Here is a 17316-nt window from a genome sequence, read left to right on the forward strand (position 1 = left end):
GAAACCGTGGCAGCAGCAGCTGCAGCAGGGGCCTAAGATCTTATTGCTCAGGGTGCGTAATCACGGGATAACTACAAAAGGCTTCATTAGGACGAGGCCACCTCCAGCGGCAAGGCGACAGAAGCTTTGGCAGCGCAGAACTTTGACTTTAAGATCAGGATGGCTTATCCTAGTGTCAAATAATGGCTAGAAAATGGTAGCCCTAAAACAGAAAACATGATGCTGCATGTGTGTTGATGACGAATTCCAGCAAGGGGTTGGTTCGTGTGAATCGATGTGTTTTAATAACTTCCTCTTCGTCTGTTTCTTCGCCTTCTCTTTTAAAAACATATTCAGCAACTTCAGGGAACGTGGAACTGGCGCCAACACAAACGGCTCCGTTTTTTTTTTTTTTTTTTTTTTTTTTTTTTATGTTTTCCCCGTCTTAACCCTGCTCTCTGCAAATTCCAGTAAGGACATTTGGAAGCTTGTGGATTCCCTCTCTACACTTACTACTCTATATTTGTTATACACCTAATTCTCAATATACCATGCAATGTTCACGTGATACATAAATAGGTTTTACGAGGGAAATTATAATAAAAATTGCAATGAATTTCACTCGGCGGATACGGCAAATGCCACGAGTATATGAAGTTTTAATTGAGACGTACACTGTTTTCTACTGTGGGGTCCATACTGATAGCTAATTCAGAAATAACCACAGCTTGTGTAGGGCTAGCACTGGTTCATCATACGGTCGTTTTCAACGCCTGTTTCTCCTCCTACCTACGCTTCTTCCAATCCCCTTTCCGCGATTCAAGTTCTTCTCTTTGCCTCGATACTGGTGCTTCTTGAGTTTAACTGAACGATCCTATTGTTTGCTATCCTCCGCAGCACGGTTCTCGTAGCAACTCGCCCGCAACCACATAAAGGAAAACACTCCCGGCACTCTAGAGTGGACAACGAGCTGAGTTCTGGGCGTAGTCACAGGTGCAGTGCGGAAGGTGTCGGTGACAGCTTGGAGAGAAGTCTGGGAAGAAGCGTGAGATTGCGACACGGATGGTGCATCGTGTAACTGCGTGTGCGCTAGCTTCATGATCGGTAGTAGAGGATTGTGCGGTGGTTTTGGGAACAAGTCGGGGGGATGGATTATACAGTGGTGGAAACTGCTGGACCGAGATTGTGGCGAATAGTTCTACCGACATTTAACTGAGCGGCACATGGTCTCTATTACTCCAAAGGTATACCCACCTCTCCTGCTGTCCTGAACTCTTCTCTGGTTTCGTCAGCCACACACTCGGTTAGAGAAGTTCGCCCTGAGAACTTCCACGGGGTGTTGTGGGTTCTACAGCAACTTCCAGTGTTCTTGAAGGGACAAAAAAGAATACGTTGCGTCTCCAATAAGGATTCTTAATCTTATCCCTGACTTTGAGTCGCTTTCGGATTGCTAGTCTGGTCGAAGAGTACCCTATGATAATAGAACTTGCACACTTGAGAGACATGTGCAATTTGAACAATGCATAGAGTTGTAGATTTTGCTAGATCCGAGTATTTTGATTAGGTTTTAGAAACATCCCTGAGGTTGTTTTCCAGACAGTGTTCCGTGTCGTAACTGTGAGTCCGTCCACTTTCAAATCGTGACACTACTTTTGGGTATATTCACAGCTCAAACACTATTTACTCTCAGTGAAGTTTTCGATCGGTAACAAAGCTCACTGCTATTCTAAATGGAAATAAACCTTTTTTTTCAAATGTCATTTTCGTGCTCTACCGAATAGTTCACACAAGCAGTGATCCAGTGAAATCTGTTCGGTTGGGCAAAGGTGCATTTCCATTACATTCCTAGGTGTCATGTAACAAGTCTCTTTTGACAAGTTATTTCTTCACTCTCACAGAAAATCGGTACTTTTTCATGGTGCCCCGAAGCCAAGCACGAAGCTGCCTTACTTGTCTAGCTGGAAAATGGAGCGGAGATGTAGACGTATATGGTTCATTCTTTAGGACCGGAGCTAGTAACTCTCCATGCTGGACTTGGGTGGATTGAAAGTTTGGTCGCGAGTTGAGTTCAATGGATGAGTCAAAGGCCGCTGCTGCTAAAGCCAGGGACCAGAGGCATCAAGGGTCGTATGCTATTTTGAACGTCAGTTCAACTCAGGATGAACTCAATGCTGCGCTAATTCAAGCTGCTAGTGAGGGTAACCACCTGATATTGAATCTACTGATAGATGCAGGTGCAACAAACCTGGTGGGCGCCATGACGTGTGCTGGCTGGTCTGGCCACGTTCACGTCGTAGATGCACTTATCAAGCTTACTCGATCGGTTTCCTTCGGTGCTGCCTTTGTTGGGGCACTAGTTGGTCTGCAGAAAGATATGGTTGATCATGTGGTCCATGTCGCAGACAAACATGGGCTTGACAAGTGCCTTCTCATGGGAGCAGCTCGCATTTGGAGCTGCAGCACTGTGGAGGAAGTTAAGTTCTTACTGTATGCCATCCAGCGCCTGGTGGACGCCGGAGCGAAGAGCTTTCAAAGGGCGATGCAAGTGAGCTGTGGCGATGCTGTTATCGAGTATTGGAATGGAGATATTTTTATGCACAAAGCTCAGATCCTTCAAAGATTAGTGGTTTTAGGGTCCAACCATCTAACTCCAGATTTCTTCGGACGGATCCTCTTGATGATTTGCGTAACCTTTCTTTGTAAGTTACGGAAGTGCCATGAGAAGACGTGTGAAGGTCCGGCTGGGATAACAAAACAGTACTGCAAATCTGGAGAGGATTTGAGGTGTGCAACCATTGTGCAGGACATGATCAACGTCCTGTCAGTTGTTTGTAAGAATGGGGCAGCGGACCTCATCAGCAGCCGATTACTTGATGTTGCCTATGGAAGTTTTGATGATATAAGGCGATTGCTGCACATTTTTGAACCACATTTGGAAACCTGTAGTTCCGAGTGGCCACTGAAAATGCTCCAGTTCATGCTTATCGACTGTGGTATCAAGGATTTGAGCCCCACAGTAACTACACTTCCTGCATTCCAGGCAGCTCGGCTGAACGTTCTTCTTCCGGTAGTAAAATGCTTTTTTGAACTACAGTGTTTCGACGCTGCATACGTCTACCTGGATTTGTCGATCACTTTCTGTCAAATAGACGCCATCCGATATATTCTGAGAGTCATTCCTAAGCCACCTGACACGGCAAATCTGATCCAGGCGGTTCGAGCTGCAGCCTCGAACACAAGGGGTCCACCCCGTGGGCCACAAGGAGTTCTTTGTGCTCTTCACTCAAACTTCCTTTGTAATGAGACTGAAACTTTGGCTGAAGCTGCTAAGTTAGCAGAGCTACCAGAAACTGACGTGTCTGTGAAAATGGCGTTGAGGTCGGAGTGGTCCCAGCAAGCGTTTAATGAAGGAATTCAAGCTGGGCAGAGGCATTTTTTGAACTGGATGCTTGTCAGGAAGCACGCATTGTCACCATTGCGAGTGGGTGAGCTGCCACTGGAAATACAAGTTGCGATCGGGTATTTTCCTTTGTACAGAGACTGCTTGAATACTCCTGGCAGTCTCATATCACAAAGACAGCGGGGGGAGGTGGTGGTAGCTTTGCAACAACTTTGTCAAGGGAGTGGGAAATTCACTTACTCCACTTTAATGAGCGCCGACAAGAGATTGCTGTTGTCCCTGCTAGCTGCACATCTTCCTGCATGGTGCCGTTCTCCGGAGTTCAAACGTAGAGTGTTCACTGGATTCTAACTTTAGCTTGGTAACAGCGCACCATACACACTTCGAGCTGAGCAGATTGTGACGCACGGATGAGGAGCCTCTCTTTTCGTTCTTTTTTTTGGTTTTTTTATTGTTTACCAGCCTCTAGTTCGGCAAGAACAACTGCTCTTTAATTAAACATCTTAACCAGTTTGAGAGGGATCTTTCAGTCCACGTGTGTTATTTGAACGAGCAAACTTTTGAGCGCAGGATCGGGCAAACCTGGTTTCGTGCCGAGTCAGTACTTGGTATCATTCCAGACAGTATTGGCGATGTCTTCGCCTGTGAAACGTCGGGCTGCGTAGCACCGCTCTCAATCCGAAATTTCCCAGAATAAAATTATGTTCTTAGCAGCAGATTTGAGGTGCTGCCTCAATTCAAGTGATTGTTTAGGGCCATCAATTCAAGACGTTTAGAGAGTTCTTGTTGATTGTGGCACATAGAAGCTCATTTGAAGATAGGCACCCAAGTAAAAAGTATCCAATAAAATATCTTTTCTATGAGTAACTCGCAGACCGACTGCCGGTGCCGATTGACTCTTCGAATCCCACTACTGGCACACCGTAACTGACACACAGTTGCTCTCTTGTACTTCAATCAATCAATCTTTATTAAAACATATTATTTCGATCATGTAGTTCATTATCATGGTATTAGAGTGGGATTAACTTCCTAATAGTGAGCTCTGCTCCTAGATCTGATTCCATCTAGTTTTGTTTCTGGGTAGACAATAGATATATCTAGTGACGGTCTCAGTGCACTGTGAATTGAGAGTATTTGTAGATTTTTTCATTTCGACAGCATGTTGAGTCAACGATCACCATTAGTGAAAGTAACATATTGGAAACTTCCACATATTGTAGTTTGTGGAATCCAAGGATGAAGGCATTGTTGAAGAGAGAAGATATGTGGGACTTAGTGGAGAGAAAACTGACACAAGCATCGTTCCCAACAACTGTAGGTGCATCAACATTTGCTGCAGAGCAGTTCAAAATCCAAAAACTTAAAGCTCAGGCCCTGTTGGTGATGGTTGTGAAGGACGAATTCGTAGAGATTGTCTCAGATACCAAAGACCCCTCCAATACATGGCATTCCTTGAAAAACATATTCGAGGGTGAAGATTCATCTTAAATCTTGCTTCTAACTAGTCGCTTTCACAACATGCGTATGGAAGACGGAGGCTCAGTTGAAGAATACTTGCGTAATGCTAGAGATTTAAAGAGTAACCTAGCAGCCATGGGACACAAAATTGTAGACGAGACCTTAGTACGGTTGACCTTGAACGGACTTCCACTCAGCTACAAGGAAATAATCCAAAGTCTTAGCGTACTGGATAAGCTACCCACGTTTGCACTGATTAGCTCGAAGCTATTAAATGAGTCACATCGTCTTTCCCTATGCAGAAATTGCTTAGGAGAAGAGAGAGCATTGCTCACACAATTCCAGCGTTATCAACCTCGGCATCAAATTTTTGATCGTAAAAAACAACATACTCAAGGGAGAAGAGATCACAGCACACATAGTCGTATCAACCAACCCTTTAGATTTAAGCATAGAACCAGCAATCAAGGATTTCAGGGAGGAACTTCTTGTATCAGCTATCGAAAAACTTTCACTGCTTCGTATGCGGGTCACCAGATCACCTACCCCGAACCTGCCCCAACAGATTCACGATGCGTAAAGAAGAAAACAACATCAACCTACTTACCAGCGAAGAATAAGGGATCTTTAGTGCGATTGAAGACATCAATGTAGCACTCATTGAAATAGCTCACGAAATTGAGAAAAACCAACCCTAGTAGCTCGATTCGGGAGCAATGAGGCACGTAACTGGCAACAAAGAATTTCTGGAGATTTACACATCGAATAAGCAGGGCTTTGTAACAACGGTAGGAGGTGAAAAGCACGACATAGAAGGATCAAGCAGTACCAACATTTGTACAAAAGACGGAGAAATAAAACGTAGAGAAGTTCTTTATATGCCTAATCTAAAAAAAATCTGATTTCTATAGGCTGTTTAGCACAAACAAAAAAGTTGATCGCATTTTCTAATAACCAATGTTGAATTATGAGTAAACAAAACAAGCTAACACTCACAAGTCAGAGAGACAAGATGAATGGATTATACATTATTAACTGCGTTTCTTCAGCACCAAATAACAACAGAGTATACACCATCAAAACAGCATCTGTAACTATGATTGACAAAAACTAGGCTGAACTATGGCATCAAAGACTTGGTCATTTGATTGTGACAGCCTCCGACACCTCTCATAGAAGAGATTAGTCGAAGGTATGCCACTGATTCCTGCAATAAAAACAATATGTGAGCAATGTCTAGTCGGGAAGGAGCATCGTGGGAGATTCCCAAAAAAGTCAACCACAAGAACATAAAGAATTCTACAGTTACTACACGCTGATTTGGTTGGACCCATGAAGACTCCATCGCTGAACGGCTCCAGATATTGTGTCATTTTCACTGACGACTTTTACGAAGATCTTACATATTCTTTAAACGTAAAAAATTAGAAAATCTTCAAGTATTTCATCTGCTGAAACAGCTTACAGAAAATGAAACAAGACTAAAACTCAGTGGCTTGCAAACCGACCGCGAAGGAGAATTCACGTCCTCTGCATTTTAAAATTATTGAGAGCTGCAAGGCATTAAATGGCAGCTGACTTAACCTCATTTTCCAACCCAAAACGGCATCGCTGCAAGACAAAATCGTACAGTCTTTGAGCGGGCACGCAACACACTTGCAAGCTGTAACCTTCCTGGTTATTTATTGAGCAAAGTTGTAAATATAGAAAATTTCTTATTTAATCGAAGCCAAACCGTCGACAACCGAGGAGTCACCCCATACGAAAGGTACTATAACTCTAAACTGAATGTTAATTTTTTTAAAATCTTCGGTTGCCTTGTCTATGTACATGTGCTAAAAATTGACAGAAACAAACTTGAAAGCAAGACAAAGAAATGTCTGCTCATGGGTTTCGACAAGCAAACAAAAGCTTATCACCTGTTTGATCCATCAAATCAAAAAATTATATTGTCTCGAGATATTGCATGAAACGAATCAAAAATTGGTTGTAAGCATGCTACTAAAACTGCAAAAATAATGGAACAGGCAACTCAACTACCCACAAAGATCAACGACCAGACTGCATTTTCAAACCAACAAGCAGAGAACAGTTATCATCAAACAGCAGCACCATCACTTGAAGATGAATTGCCTCTCACCTAAATTTCTCATTACTAAGATAATTTCCATTCAAGAACTACAGATGCTCCAGAAAAACAGACAACTCCATATTCTATAATCTAAATCAACAACTTAGCTTAGAAACAAGAATTACAGGGAATTAAGAAATAGAGGAACAAAGATATCACAAACCCAGTATTAAATTAAAAGATTTCATAACTTTCTCAGCAGAACATGTAGAATCACAGAACTATGAACAAGCTATCAAACAAGAAGATTAGAAACAAGATATTCAAGATGAAGTAAAATCTATCACAAAAAAATGGTACTTGGGATATTATTGATCTACCCGAAGAAAAAAAAGGCCATCACATCTAAATGGATATTCAAGATAAAAGCAAAAAAACAATGGTAATGTCATGGACATACATATTTATTCCAATAATTACTTATATGATTAAATATAAGTAGGTAAAATAGATTAATTTCATAATATCTTTTAGAAAAGCTTTTTAGATGGTTCATAGATACAAATTAGATTATACATGTATTTATAGTTGATCAATAGGTTAGAAACTTGGTCAACAAGTTAGCCCATGTCACACATATTGGTAGCTTGTTTCACAAGCTAACTATGTGATACACATATATAAAACTTGCCTTGCAAGTTATAACAAGTGTCTCAGAATTTGGACACATATTAGAGGTCCTATAAAATGTTGTCATGTAGCTTTTAGTTAGATAGTATATATGGAAGTAAGTGGGAAGTTTTTACTCTTGTCAACACATTTCTAATCCTTAGTCTTGTTTCAAGACTTTCTAGTCTTATTGTCCTTCACAATAAACATTCTAATTCAATATATTACCATCTTTGAGTGATTTTTTAATCTTTTCGAGTGAAACAAGAGTGGATTGAGATTTTCTTTTTTTGAGATTTATATCCTTGACAAATAAATCAAATAAGTTGAAAGTATGTCTAATAGAAAAGAGATTTAAACAAACACAAGAAGTGGACTATTTTGACACTTATGCATTATTAGATGGAATATAATTAGAGTAATTTTTACACTTGCAACACAAAAGAAGTGGAAACTACATTTTTCTTGGTTTTCAAAATTCTACACAATGAGGTAAAATCTACAAATTAGTTTGTGCATTATATAGATTGAAGCAAACACCACAATTATGGTAATCTTGAATTGATTTTCATTTCATAAATGAAGGATTAGTCAAAAGCACAACAAATTATAACCTATATTACTCCATCAACAACAACCTATATACAATTGTACTTTTATATGTTAATGATCTTATTATTACTGGAGATAATAATATTGAAATCAGAAACTAACTAAACTTGGAGAAGCTACTGTATACCTTGGAACAGAACTAAAATGAAACAATTCTGGGATATGGCTATATCAAGAAAATTGTATTTACAAGCTACCTCACAGATTTGATGTGATCAACTGCAACCTAGCAAGAACACCAATGAGCTCTATTCTACAACTACAAGTTGACATGAATCAGCCTCTAGTGGATAAAATAAATTATCAATCCTTAATTGGTTGCCTCTTATATGCATCGATGATTTCAAAACCAGATATTTGCTTTGCAATGAATACACTCAGTCAACACACTCAACAGCCCCAAGAAGCTCACCTAACTGCCACTAAACGAGTCATGCCAACTTTGGAATATTCTATCCTTATGACAATAATCTCACTCAAGTTATGCAGATGCAGGTCATGGGAGAGACATCGATACAAGAAGTCCGATTATAGGCCTCATATACAAGCTTGGCAAATCACCCATAGATTGGTCAAATAAAAGGCAAGCCACAGTTGCTCTCAGCACTACCGAAGGTGATTACTGCGTGCTCTTTGAAGTAGCAAAAGACGTCATTCATCTTAGACGTATGCTAAAGGAATTAAAAATTATTTGTGCAAATCCATCACTTATACTAAGTGATAATCAGAGTTGTATAAGGCTGGTTGACAACCCTATATTGCACTCTCGTACAAAACATATAGAGATCCAGTACCACTTCATTCGAGAAAAGAGTCTAGCAGGTGATGTAATCGTTGATTACGTACCAAGCTCTGAACAGCAGGCCGACATATTAACGAAACTATTGGACACATTTACATATGGTTGCATGCACAAAGCAATCAACATTACTCCTATACCATCTTCAAACTAGTGCTATAAGTTAACCTCTCATGTATCGTTCTGGGAAAAACTGTCTCTGAAACCTTTAAATTGTGCCCCTCTGAAGCTAATCACCTGTGATTTGCACTCATCCCACGACTCATAAATACCGGTTGAAACCCTATGCGAACAGCATAGAACTTCCAAAGCTTCGACTCAATACTGAATTCATTTCTTGTTTTTCGACTTCTTACAGAGCCAGAAGAGGCTTCCTCCTTAGATTCATCTCTCATCACAAAATTACATACAATATAGCAATATATGCTCTAGCAATATAGCGACAGCAGAGAAGACACTTGCGTAGCCTCGACGTATCACCATTGCCACCATCCATAAGCCTAGTATAAACAGTTCACACTATTTCAAAAGTCAACGAATTGCTCAATCAACGAGAGAACTAATAACCCAAGTCTAATAGAAAACAAAGAAGACTAACAGCCTGCATATCCTCGAACTCTCGACGCCAATGTTCCATAGTAGCTAGAAGCAATGAGCTCCAATGTGAGAGGGAGTGTTGATTGTAGTACATAGAAGCTCATTTGAAGATAGTCACCCTAGTAAAAATGTATCCAATAAAATATCTTTTCTACGAGTAACTCGCAGACTGCCAGTGTCGATTGACTCTTCGAGTTCCGATTGGCTCTTCGAGTCCCACTAGCTGCACACAGTAATTGACACACAGTTGCTCTCTTGTACTTAAATCAATCAATCCTCAGTATACCATATTATCTCAATCATGTAGTTCTTTATCAGTTCTTTACTTCAGCGATTCCAACTGGTGAGGATTTCTGGTGGGTTTACTACAGCTATTATTTTCAAGATGCTTTAAGTCGCTTGAATGTTGGAGAGAATTGGATTTTGCTGTAACTGAGGATGCTTTAAATATCATCCTATCGTGCATTCTGATGAAGTATTGCTGGAACTAAATCTTATCTACGAAGTGTTGGGATTGAACAGCGACGCGGGTGGGAGAACTCGTGACCTTTTCTGTTAGTGTAACATGCAACTAGTGAAAACGCCGGGTGTGCATGAAGCTGTTGTAAGGTGACATATCTTGTAACTGGAAAAATCTCCTGTGCCTTTAACAGTGCACTCATACAATCTTCAGATCAAGTTCTGATTGCGAATCCCACTCCCAAACTAATTGCATCTACTTATCTTTTCATTAGTTCATTTTCAATTTTCAAAATAATGTCTGAATATTCTCTGTTACGTTTGACTTTGTTTGCAACCGCCAACCTCGTTGTCAGTGACTGATTTCGTTTCCTGATTCCGATTCAAGGCAAGCATGCTTGTGCAGGCAATGCCCACTTCCTCATCGAGTCATGCTGGGACAGTGTAGCTTGGCACGATGGACGCGATAATGTATGTCAGTACCCCAGCACGACCAGGAACACAACTGCATGGGTTTTGAGCGATCCCATAGTGAAGTTTCAGCGTCCCAACAACCCTGGGAGTGGACAGAGAGACTGACCTTAATCGCAGCGAAAGAAAAGGGTTTTAAATAAATAAATAAATAAATTTCAAAAAATTAAAAAATAAATAAATAAATAAATAAATAAAAATCTAGACAAACCCGCGAAGTGTACTGTCCTCTCTGAACGGTGCATTACTCAGACTAGATACCAGAGCCCCTGGTAAATGCTCACCAGTCTTACTAGAATAGACCCCGCTCATTCGCCGAGAAGCGAACCCACAGTCCCGTCATTGCAGGCTTGTTACTTGACGTTTCTGGTGGCTGTATCTACCTGTACTGTACTGTGTGTCCGCCCAGTTCCGGTTCTAGAATGCACCATTTACCATCAGAAAAAAAAAACAAAACAAAACAAAACAAAAACAACAACAACAAGTGTGCACGAGAATGTAGGTACTGGTACTATCTCGTACTGTACCGCAGGAATCAATAGTCCAGTTGTGGCACTGGATCTGCAGTACCTTGTGAGTGTGAGAGAGAGGTACGTCGCCAAGGGCCATGTCGCATTGCTCCTGCAACATCCAACAAGTCTGCATTGAATGCACGTTCATCATTGTCATCTGCCGTTGTAACCTCACCCAAAATATGGCCATTCATTCCGTATCTATTCATTCTGTATCTATTTATACCGAATGTTTATGTATATATATATATATATATATATATACATTCATTTAATATGTTTCAAAACATGGCTATTCATTTCGCATATTCATTTCGCACGGATAGGGACTATTGCTATGGCTGCTTGAGCCGAATGAGTCTTGTCATTGGAAGAGATGGAATTGGATATATTCATTTAATGTGTTCCAACCTCTCGAGTGTGAGTTTTTGGAGTGTCTTACTTGCTTTTTATAGTTTGAGGACAAAGTGAGAGGCTTTACTTTTTGAATGCTTTGATTGGTTGAAATCTAGAGGCCTAGTAATAGCTGGCTTTATATTTAGAAAAGTTACTATATCTTTGTAAAGTTCTTTTAAGTATTTTTTTCTTAATTTATATCAGTTAATAATATTTATTATAATATATATTTTGTATTTATATTTATATAAAAAAATAGTACAGTTCTAATATGTAACAAATCTTAAATTTTACTTCTAAGTCTTATTTGATCTTTTGGTATTTTGGCACTTCTTTGATAAGAACAACACATTGTTTAAAATATTTTAAATATAATCAATTACCTCAGCAGCTTTCTAATATTTTTTACATTCATTATTTTTAGGTTGTTAAATTTTAAATGACAATGCATTGTTTTTTTTCTTAGATGTAACTTCTATAATACATATTTTGGTGTGGTTTTGAAAATATTGTCTTTATATTATTTATTAGTTACTTGTGTGTAATTTTTTAAAATTGATTTAATCTATTTTTTTATTTTGAATCTTTTTAAAATGCATCACCTAATAAAAATCTAAAATTCTGCTATAATCAAGTAAATATCCTTTTTATGCATAGATCAATTTCAGTAACCTATTACTTCATGTTGATTGCAATACAAAGTCGTTAAATTTTTAATCTAACAATAAATTTTGTTGCTTAGAGGTAATTTTTAATATTTTTAAAAATTTAAATCTTACTATATTCTAAGATATAATACTAACTTATGGATTTTAAGCATTAACTTGGAATGGTTTTTAAAGCATATTTTTTACAAACAAATTTTGATCAAATGATTTTACTTTATTCTTATGTGATTGAGTAATTTTGATTTATTTTTACAAATGTTTTATTGAGTTTAGAAATGTTGTTGAACTAACTCATATATTGCAATCAAGAGTTACTTGTAAACTTATCATGTATTGCACATAAAATACTTTTTTTGATAATAATTATTTATGGAATATTTAGTAAATTTTGATTTTTGGCAATAGTTTTAAAATTATCAACAAAATATGAGGTTGAATATTACCTTACAAATTTGAATCTAAGTTTGGGCTGAAATTTTGAAATATTTTATAAATTAATTGAATATTCTAAAAATTTCGAAAAAAATATTTTATAATTTTTATAACCAATACAAGATTTTGAAGCATATTTTGGTATACAATATTTGTATACAATATTTGTATACAATATTAAATTGATAGGTTTATGAATTTCAAATGCGATATAACAATCTACCAAATACAGTTATTATATTGAATCTAAAAAATATCATATTTGGAATTATTAATATCAAATGAAATATACTTGTAATAATTGGTACTTGTAATAATTCTTTGAATGTTTTTATCATTTTCTGTATATATATATATATATATATATATATATATATGTATATATACCTTTGAACTTTTATAGAATCTTAAAATTTTCATTCGAAGTAATAAATAATATATGTATATGGGAAGGGGAGGTCCTTTAACATTCACTGAAATCTTAAATCTGGAACTTCACTGTAGAAATATGAATTTTGTGAAAGTTTGAAAATTTCACAAAATTCTATAAATCAATCACAATAGTTTTGAAACGATCATCTCTACAATTCACATCTTCCAGTAATTACACGTCATTGTAGAATGGGTGCATCTTTTCTACGGATGGCTTTGAAGATCATTGATATCGTGAAGAGTGTATTTAAAAATAATATTCCTTAGATATTGTGAAGTGGATTACGACAAACTGTTGACACAACAATTTTCCACCCACAAGATTCATTTTCAACAACATGAAAAGATTCTTGAGGTGGGTACAAGTAGGGGCATCTCCTCTGAGTAAAGTGCGTACTGATTCTTACAAAGAGAAGCACCACCTGGAATGAGCATGTAAACTAAACCGATGTCTCCAACGGACCAATAGCTCCAAACTTAAGATACACAAGACTAGAAAGCAGCTGAAGACTTCAACAGAAGCCATGAAAGAAGGATCAGCATCACAATCAACTCCTCAATAATAAGTGAACAGTAAGATGATAATTTACATTGCTAGGTGCTCAGAAACTCTAATACTTCACAACAGGTGAAGTCATGTCATCCTTATACCATAACCTCCAGTTAAAATATGAGGCTATGAAGAAGTAATTCCTACCCCTCAGGAGTGGTAGCAGCACCCGTACCTTTTACAAGAATACTTTAATAAAGTAGACGAAGCCTCTGGCGGAACATGCACAAATAGAAACATACATCATTGTCAAGCTATATCATTGGCTTCACTAAGTGAAGAACAAGCGAAGGCTAACCAGAATCCTCTTGTACGTGTACATCTGATTCTCGTCTCCTCTTCCTATTCGAAGCTTTTATTTGCTCAATTTGCAACTGCAATTGCAGCTGTCGACTCTCGGCTTCCTTCCTCCGCAGAAGCATCTCCTCCCGTTGGAGATCAAGCTTCTTAATTTCAACGTCCAGTTGCTTACTTTGTATTTCCAAGTGCTTGGTTTGTATCTCAAACTGCTTGTTTTGCCAATCAGCTTGTAAATGAAGCTTCTTTTCACCTACTCTGCGATGGAATTCCAAACTCTTTGAAACAGTTTGGTTTTCACCAGATTGGCTCCAAGGATTACATCTTTGCTGCTCCTCGATGTGACCAATTGCTCCTCCACCAGCTCCAGCTCTTCTGGACGCCGCTCCTGCAGATCCACTCTGTTTCGACATCTTGTTCGAATGCAATCCGGGTGTAATCGAGGCTGGGGATTCTCGAGCCGGTTCACCCCCTGTTGGTTCACTTTTGCCGTGAATGTTGTCCATGATTGATCCGCGATTCGTAACTGTGGATCCAGGTGTACTTGGGACTGGAGTTGAAGGAGATGGCCCAGACGAACGGACACAATCTTCCGACCTTTCCACTTTTTCACCAGAATCAGTATGGTTCCCCGATCTAGAATCAGCTTCCTCAGTATTCCCACCCTTTTCCACGGGACTCCCCGACCTAAAATCAACTTCCTCATCATCTCCACCCTTTTCCACGTGGGTGGTTGAGTCGTCCAATACTACAGGCTTCGAATCCACTGGCTCGCTAGGAACCTGCGGACGTAACAAGTCCAACTGCGCTTCGGATGTCTGCGGCACTACTACTGCTGGTTCCTCAGACATTCCAGCTTGAAGGCGCTCCCAGAAAGGACAGGCGGACAGCACCTGTGCCTTAACCTTTGGATCCTTCATAACTGCGGAATTATTCATACCTAGTTTGACAATGATATCATTAGCTTTTTTATAGGTGTCTTCGAGGTGTTTTATCTTGTTCTTCACCTGTATATTGGTTTTAGAAATGCCGCGGCTTTGAAGATACTCCACGATGCACTTTATCAGTCGCATCTTAGGCAAAGCATTTTTGTCTCCACCATTCACCTTATTATTTCGTCCCGCATTTTTCAGCTGTGAGTAGTGTGCCGGGGATCCGATCCACTCGAGAAGCACATCAATCGAATGCACGTCCCACTTCTCATAATTGCGTGATTCCACATCTTCAGCTCTCGTGGCGGTGAGATTCACAAGAGGCGGAGGATGTCGTGGAATAGGCAGCCGTAGTGTTCTATCCATGCTGGAGGGAGTAAAGTTGCTCATCTGAGAAGTGCCAATAGACTGGCGTACTACATGTTCAAGTTGGCCGTCCTTGCAGCCATCATGACAGACTTGAAGAGGTGAACCAGGTATAAAATGAACTTCAGCCTATCGAAGACAATTGCACATTTAAAACACCTTGAATTGCACCAAGGATGCAGGGGAATCTTATTCGGGGACCACCCCACAGCGCGTCTACATTATGCCCCAAATTCCTGAAGCAGCGAAGAATAAACAACTACATGAGAAGGTTAATTGATCCAGCATATCACAATTTCCAATACCAGAGGCGCGGTGAAAAGGATGAGATGATTGAAGTTCTACAAATTGACAAGGTAACAGAAGAATAAGTATGTTACTAACGTTTCACGGATTTATTGATGTACTCTGATGACACCAGATTGGCCGTAGCAATAATTCAAAAGGAACCAGCTACAGCACAAACTTTTCACTGTTAAGTGGTCTCCAAGAGGAGAGTGATTTAAAACACTTATTTCAATCACTAACACCATCTCACACAAGTCGCAATCCCGTATCAAATACCTTGACGTCAATGGGGTCCAAGGAAAAATCTACTAGCCATTCTATTCCATGCACGATTAAAAGGATATCAGGAGATTGATTCTGAGACTTTGGTTTTGAGCTATAGTGACCGGCATGTGACTCTTTGTTACAATTCCGCTTGCCGCTCGAAACAATCAAAAAGATGGTGATCTAGATGTTGCAGGAACCGCGACATGCACAGGATTCGAAAGAAATCATACAGTTCAGCGCCCACTTTAGATGATTCTATCCCGAAAAGCTGAGGTAAAGGTAAGGACCATTCCTCCAGAACGGTTAATCTGAAGCATTGAGTGGAGTCGAAATTTGAGTTACATCCTAACATGACATGGTAATGATGATCGACGTAGTATCACTCCAGGCTGGAAGATAGTGAAAAGCGTTGAAATCCTTCTAGTTTCTAGAAATTGAAGAAAATTCCTATTCCACCTTGTCCACTTTCTTCCCCTGGTAAGGAATGATTCACTGCTCTATGTTTGTTTACATCACCTACAGAATTCACCGACACATCGTCATTGAAGGACTTTAAAAAAACGGAAGAAGAGAATCATGGGTAAATGCAGGAACTCCAAAGGACAAAACACAAGCCCTCTATCAACATAATATTCAACATACAGTCTGCGAGAAAATTTTCATCAGTGCTGAAATTCCATGTCAGTGGACACTGTAGTCAGAGACAGTAACCAACTCATGACTCGTATTAACCTCTCTCCAAACCCTAAACAATTATCCACGAAATCTGACAGAAAGGTGAGAAATCACTTACAATTCATACAGCAAAGAATTGTACCCTTACTGCAAATCAGCGAGGGAGTGCAATTCGTGCACACTCCGTCCGCTGAATGCCTGCAGAACAGATTCATTCCGCATGAAGATGAAACCAAAACCCTAAATTCTCGTCACAATCACAACCCCGGGAGCTGCAACCAAGACTCCTCGCTGAAGGCTTTCCCAGCTGGCTTGTAATTTACGCTAGAAACTAACCTACGGAATCGCAAAACGGAGCTTCCCGCATGGGCTTGAGGTTGAGATTGAAGCTCCAGACAAATTAAGAAAATCAGTCAAAAACCAAGCTGATTCTTAAACATGAGTGTAAAATTTTGGTATCTTGAGAAGGCGAAATGACAAAATTCTCGCAAACCCAGAGAATGATAAAAGAGGAGAGAGAGAAGTAAACGGAATTGGGGGAGTGTGAAGTGGCGAGTTAGCGAAGGATTCTGTGAGTCAAGCTCCTGACACAGCAGAGACCACACGTAAGTAGAGGTTTCGGCTAAAGAAAAGAAAGGCTCCCTTCACAAAGCAGCGTTGCGGCATATTCTAGAATCCACATCCCCCTGCTCTCATCCTTCATCCATATTTTCATCTCAATTTCATTCATCCACGCACAAGCAAGAGGGTTCTCCGTCTGGTCATCATGATTTGGATTCTGGATGCGTCCCGTTTGTAGGTGAAATTGGGTTGGGATTATTATAATTAAGAGTCAAATTCGTAGGAAAGTTATTGCTAGGAATTATTAATTTTTAATTGGGCAATCATATTCAGATTTTTTTATGTTCGTTTAAAGAATCAAATTGGTTAATACATTTTTAAAAATGAGATTTTTTGTATTAGTCATTGAGTGTTTGTTGGTG

The 17316-nt window shown here is 39.3% G+C and overlaps 2 protein-coding genes across 6 annotated transcripts; one reads left to right on the plus strand and one right to left on the minus strand.

The window, feature by feature from the left end:
* Positions 1–427: 427 nt before the first annotated feature.
* On the plus strand, positions 428–4381 carry LOC112280719 (ankyrin repeat protein SKIP35). Of its 2 annotated transcripts, none has more exons than XM_024516552.3 (2): positions 428–1223; positions 1878–4381. In XM_024516552.3, the coding sequence occupies exon 2, from the start codon at positions 2051–2053 to the stop codon at positions 3728–3730; it is 1680 nt and encodes a 559-aa protein (XP_024372320.1). In that variant the 5' UTR covers positions 428–1223; positions 1878–2050; the 3' UTR covers positions 3731–4381. The 2 variants fall into 2 exon arrangements, with proteins under 2 accessions (XP_024372320.1, XP_024372325.1); XM_024516557.3 differs by having other exon boundaries at positions 2208–4381.
* Positions 4382–13520: 9139 nt separating this feature from the next.
* LOC112289935 (uncharacterized) lies at positions 13521–16960 on the minus strand. Of its 4 annotated transcripts, none has more exons than XM_024535692.3 (3): positions 16452–16926; positions 15488–16174; positions 13521–15339 (listed from the first exon to the last, which is right to left on the minus strand). In XM_024535692.3, exon 3 carries the CDS (start codon positions 15125–15127, stop codon positions 13802–13804), a length of 1326 nt encoding a protein of 441 aa, XP_024391460.1. In that variant the 5' UTR covers positions 15128–15339; positions 15488–16174; positions 16452–16926; the 3' UTR covers positions 13521–13801. The 4 variants fall into 4 exon arrangements, with proteins under 4 accessions (XP_024391460.1, XP_024391490.1, XP_090110471.1 ...); XM_024535722.3 differs by having other exon boundaries at positions 15488–15556; positions 16452–16872; XM_090254345.1 differs by having other exon boundaries at positions 15946–16174; positions 16452–16854.
* Positions 16961–17316: the final 356 nt, after the last annotated feature.

This window comes from Physcomitrium patens, chromosome 1, assembly GCF_059467195.1.
Source record: "Physcomitrium patens ecotype Gransden chromosome 1, ASM5946719v1, whole genome shotgun sequence".
Taxonomy (NCBI): Eukaryota; Viridiplantae; Streptophyta; class Bryopsida; order Funariales; family Funariaceae; genus Physcomitrium; species Physcomitrium patens.

What these genes read in the sequence shown, in the direction of transcription:
- LOC112289935 (XM_024535714.3), bottom strand. Translation starts at nt 15,127, where the DNA reads ATGAGCAACTTTACTCCCTCCAGCATGGATAGAACACTACGGCTGCCT.
- LOC112280719 (XM_024516552.3), top strand. Translation starts at nt 2,051, where the DNA reads ATGGATGAGTCAAAGGCCGCTGCTGCTAAAGCCAGGGACCAGAGGCAT.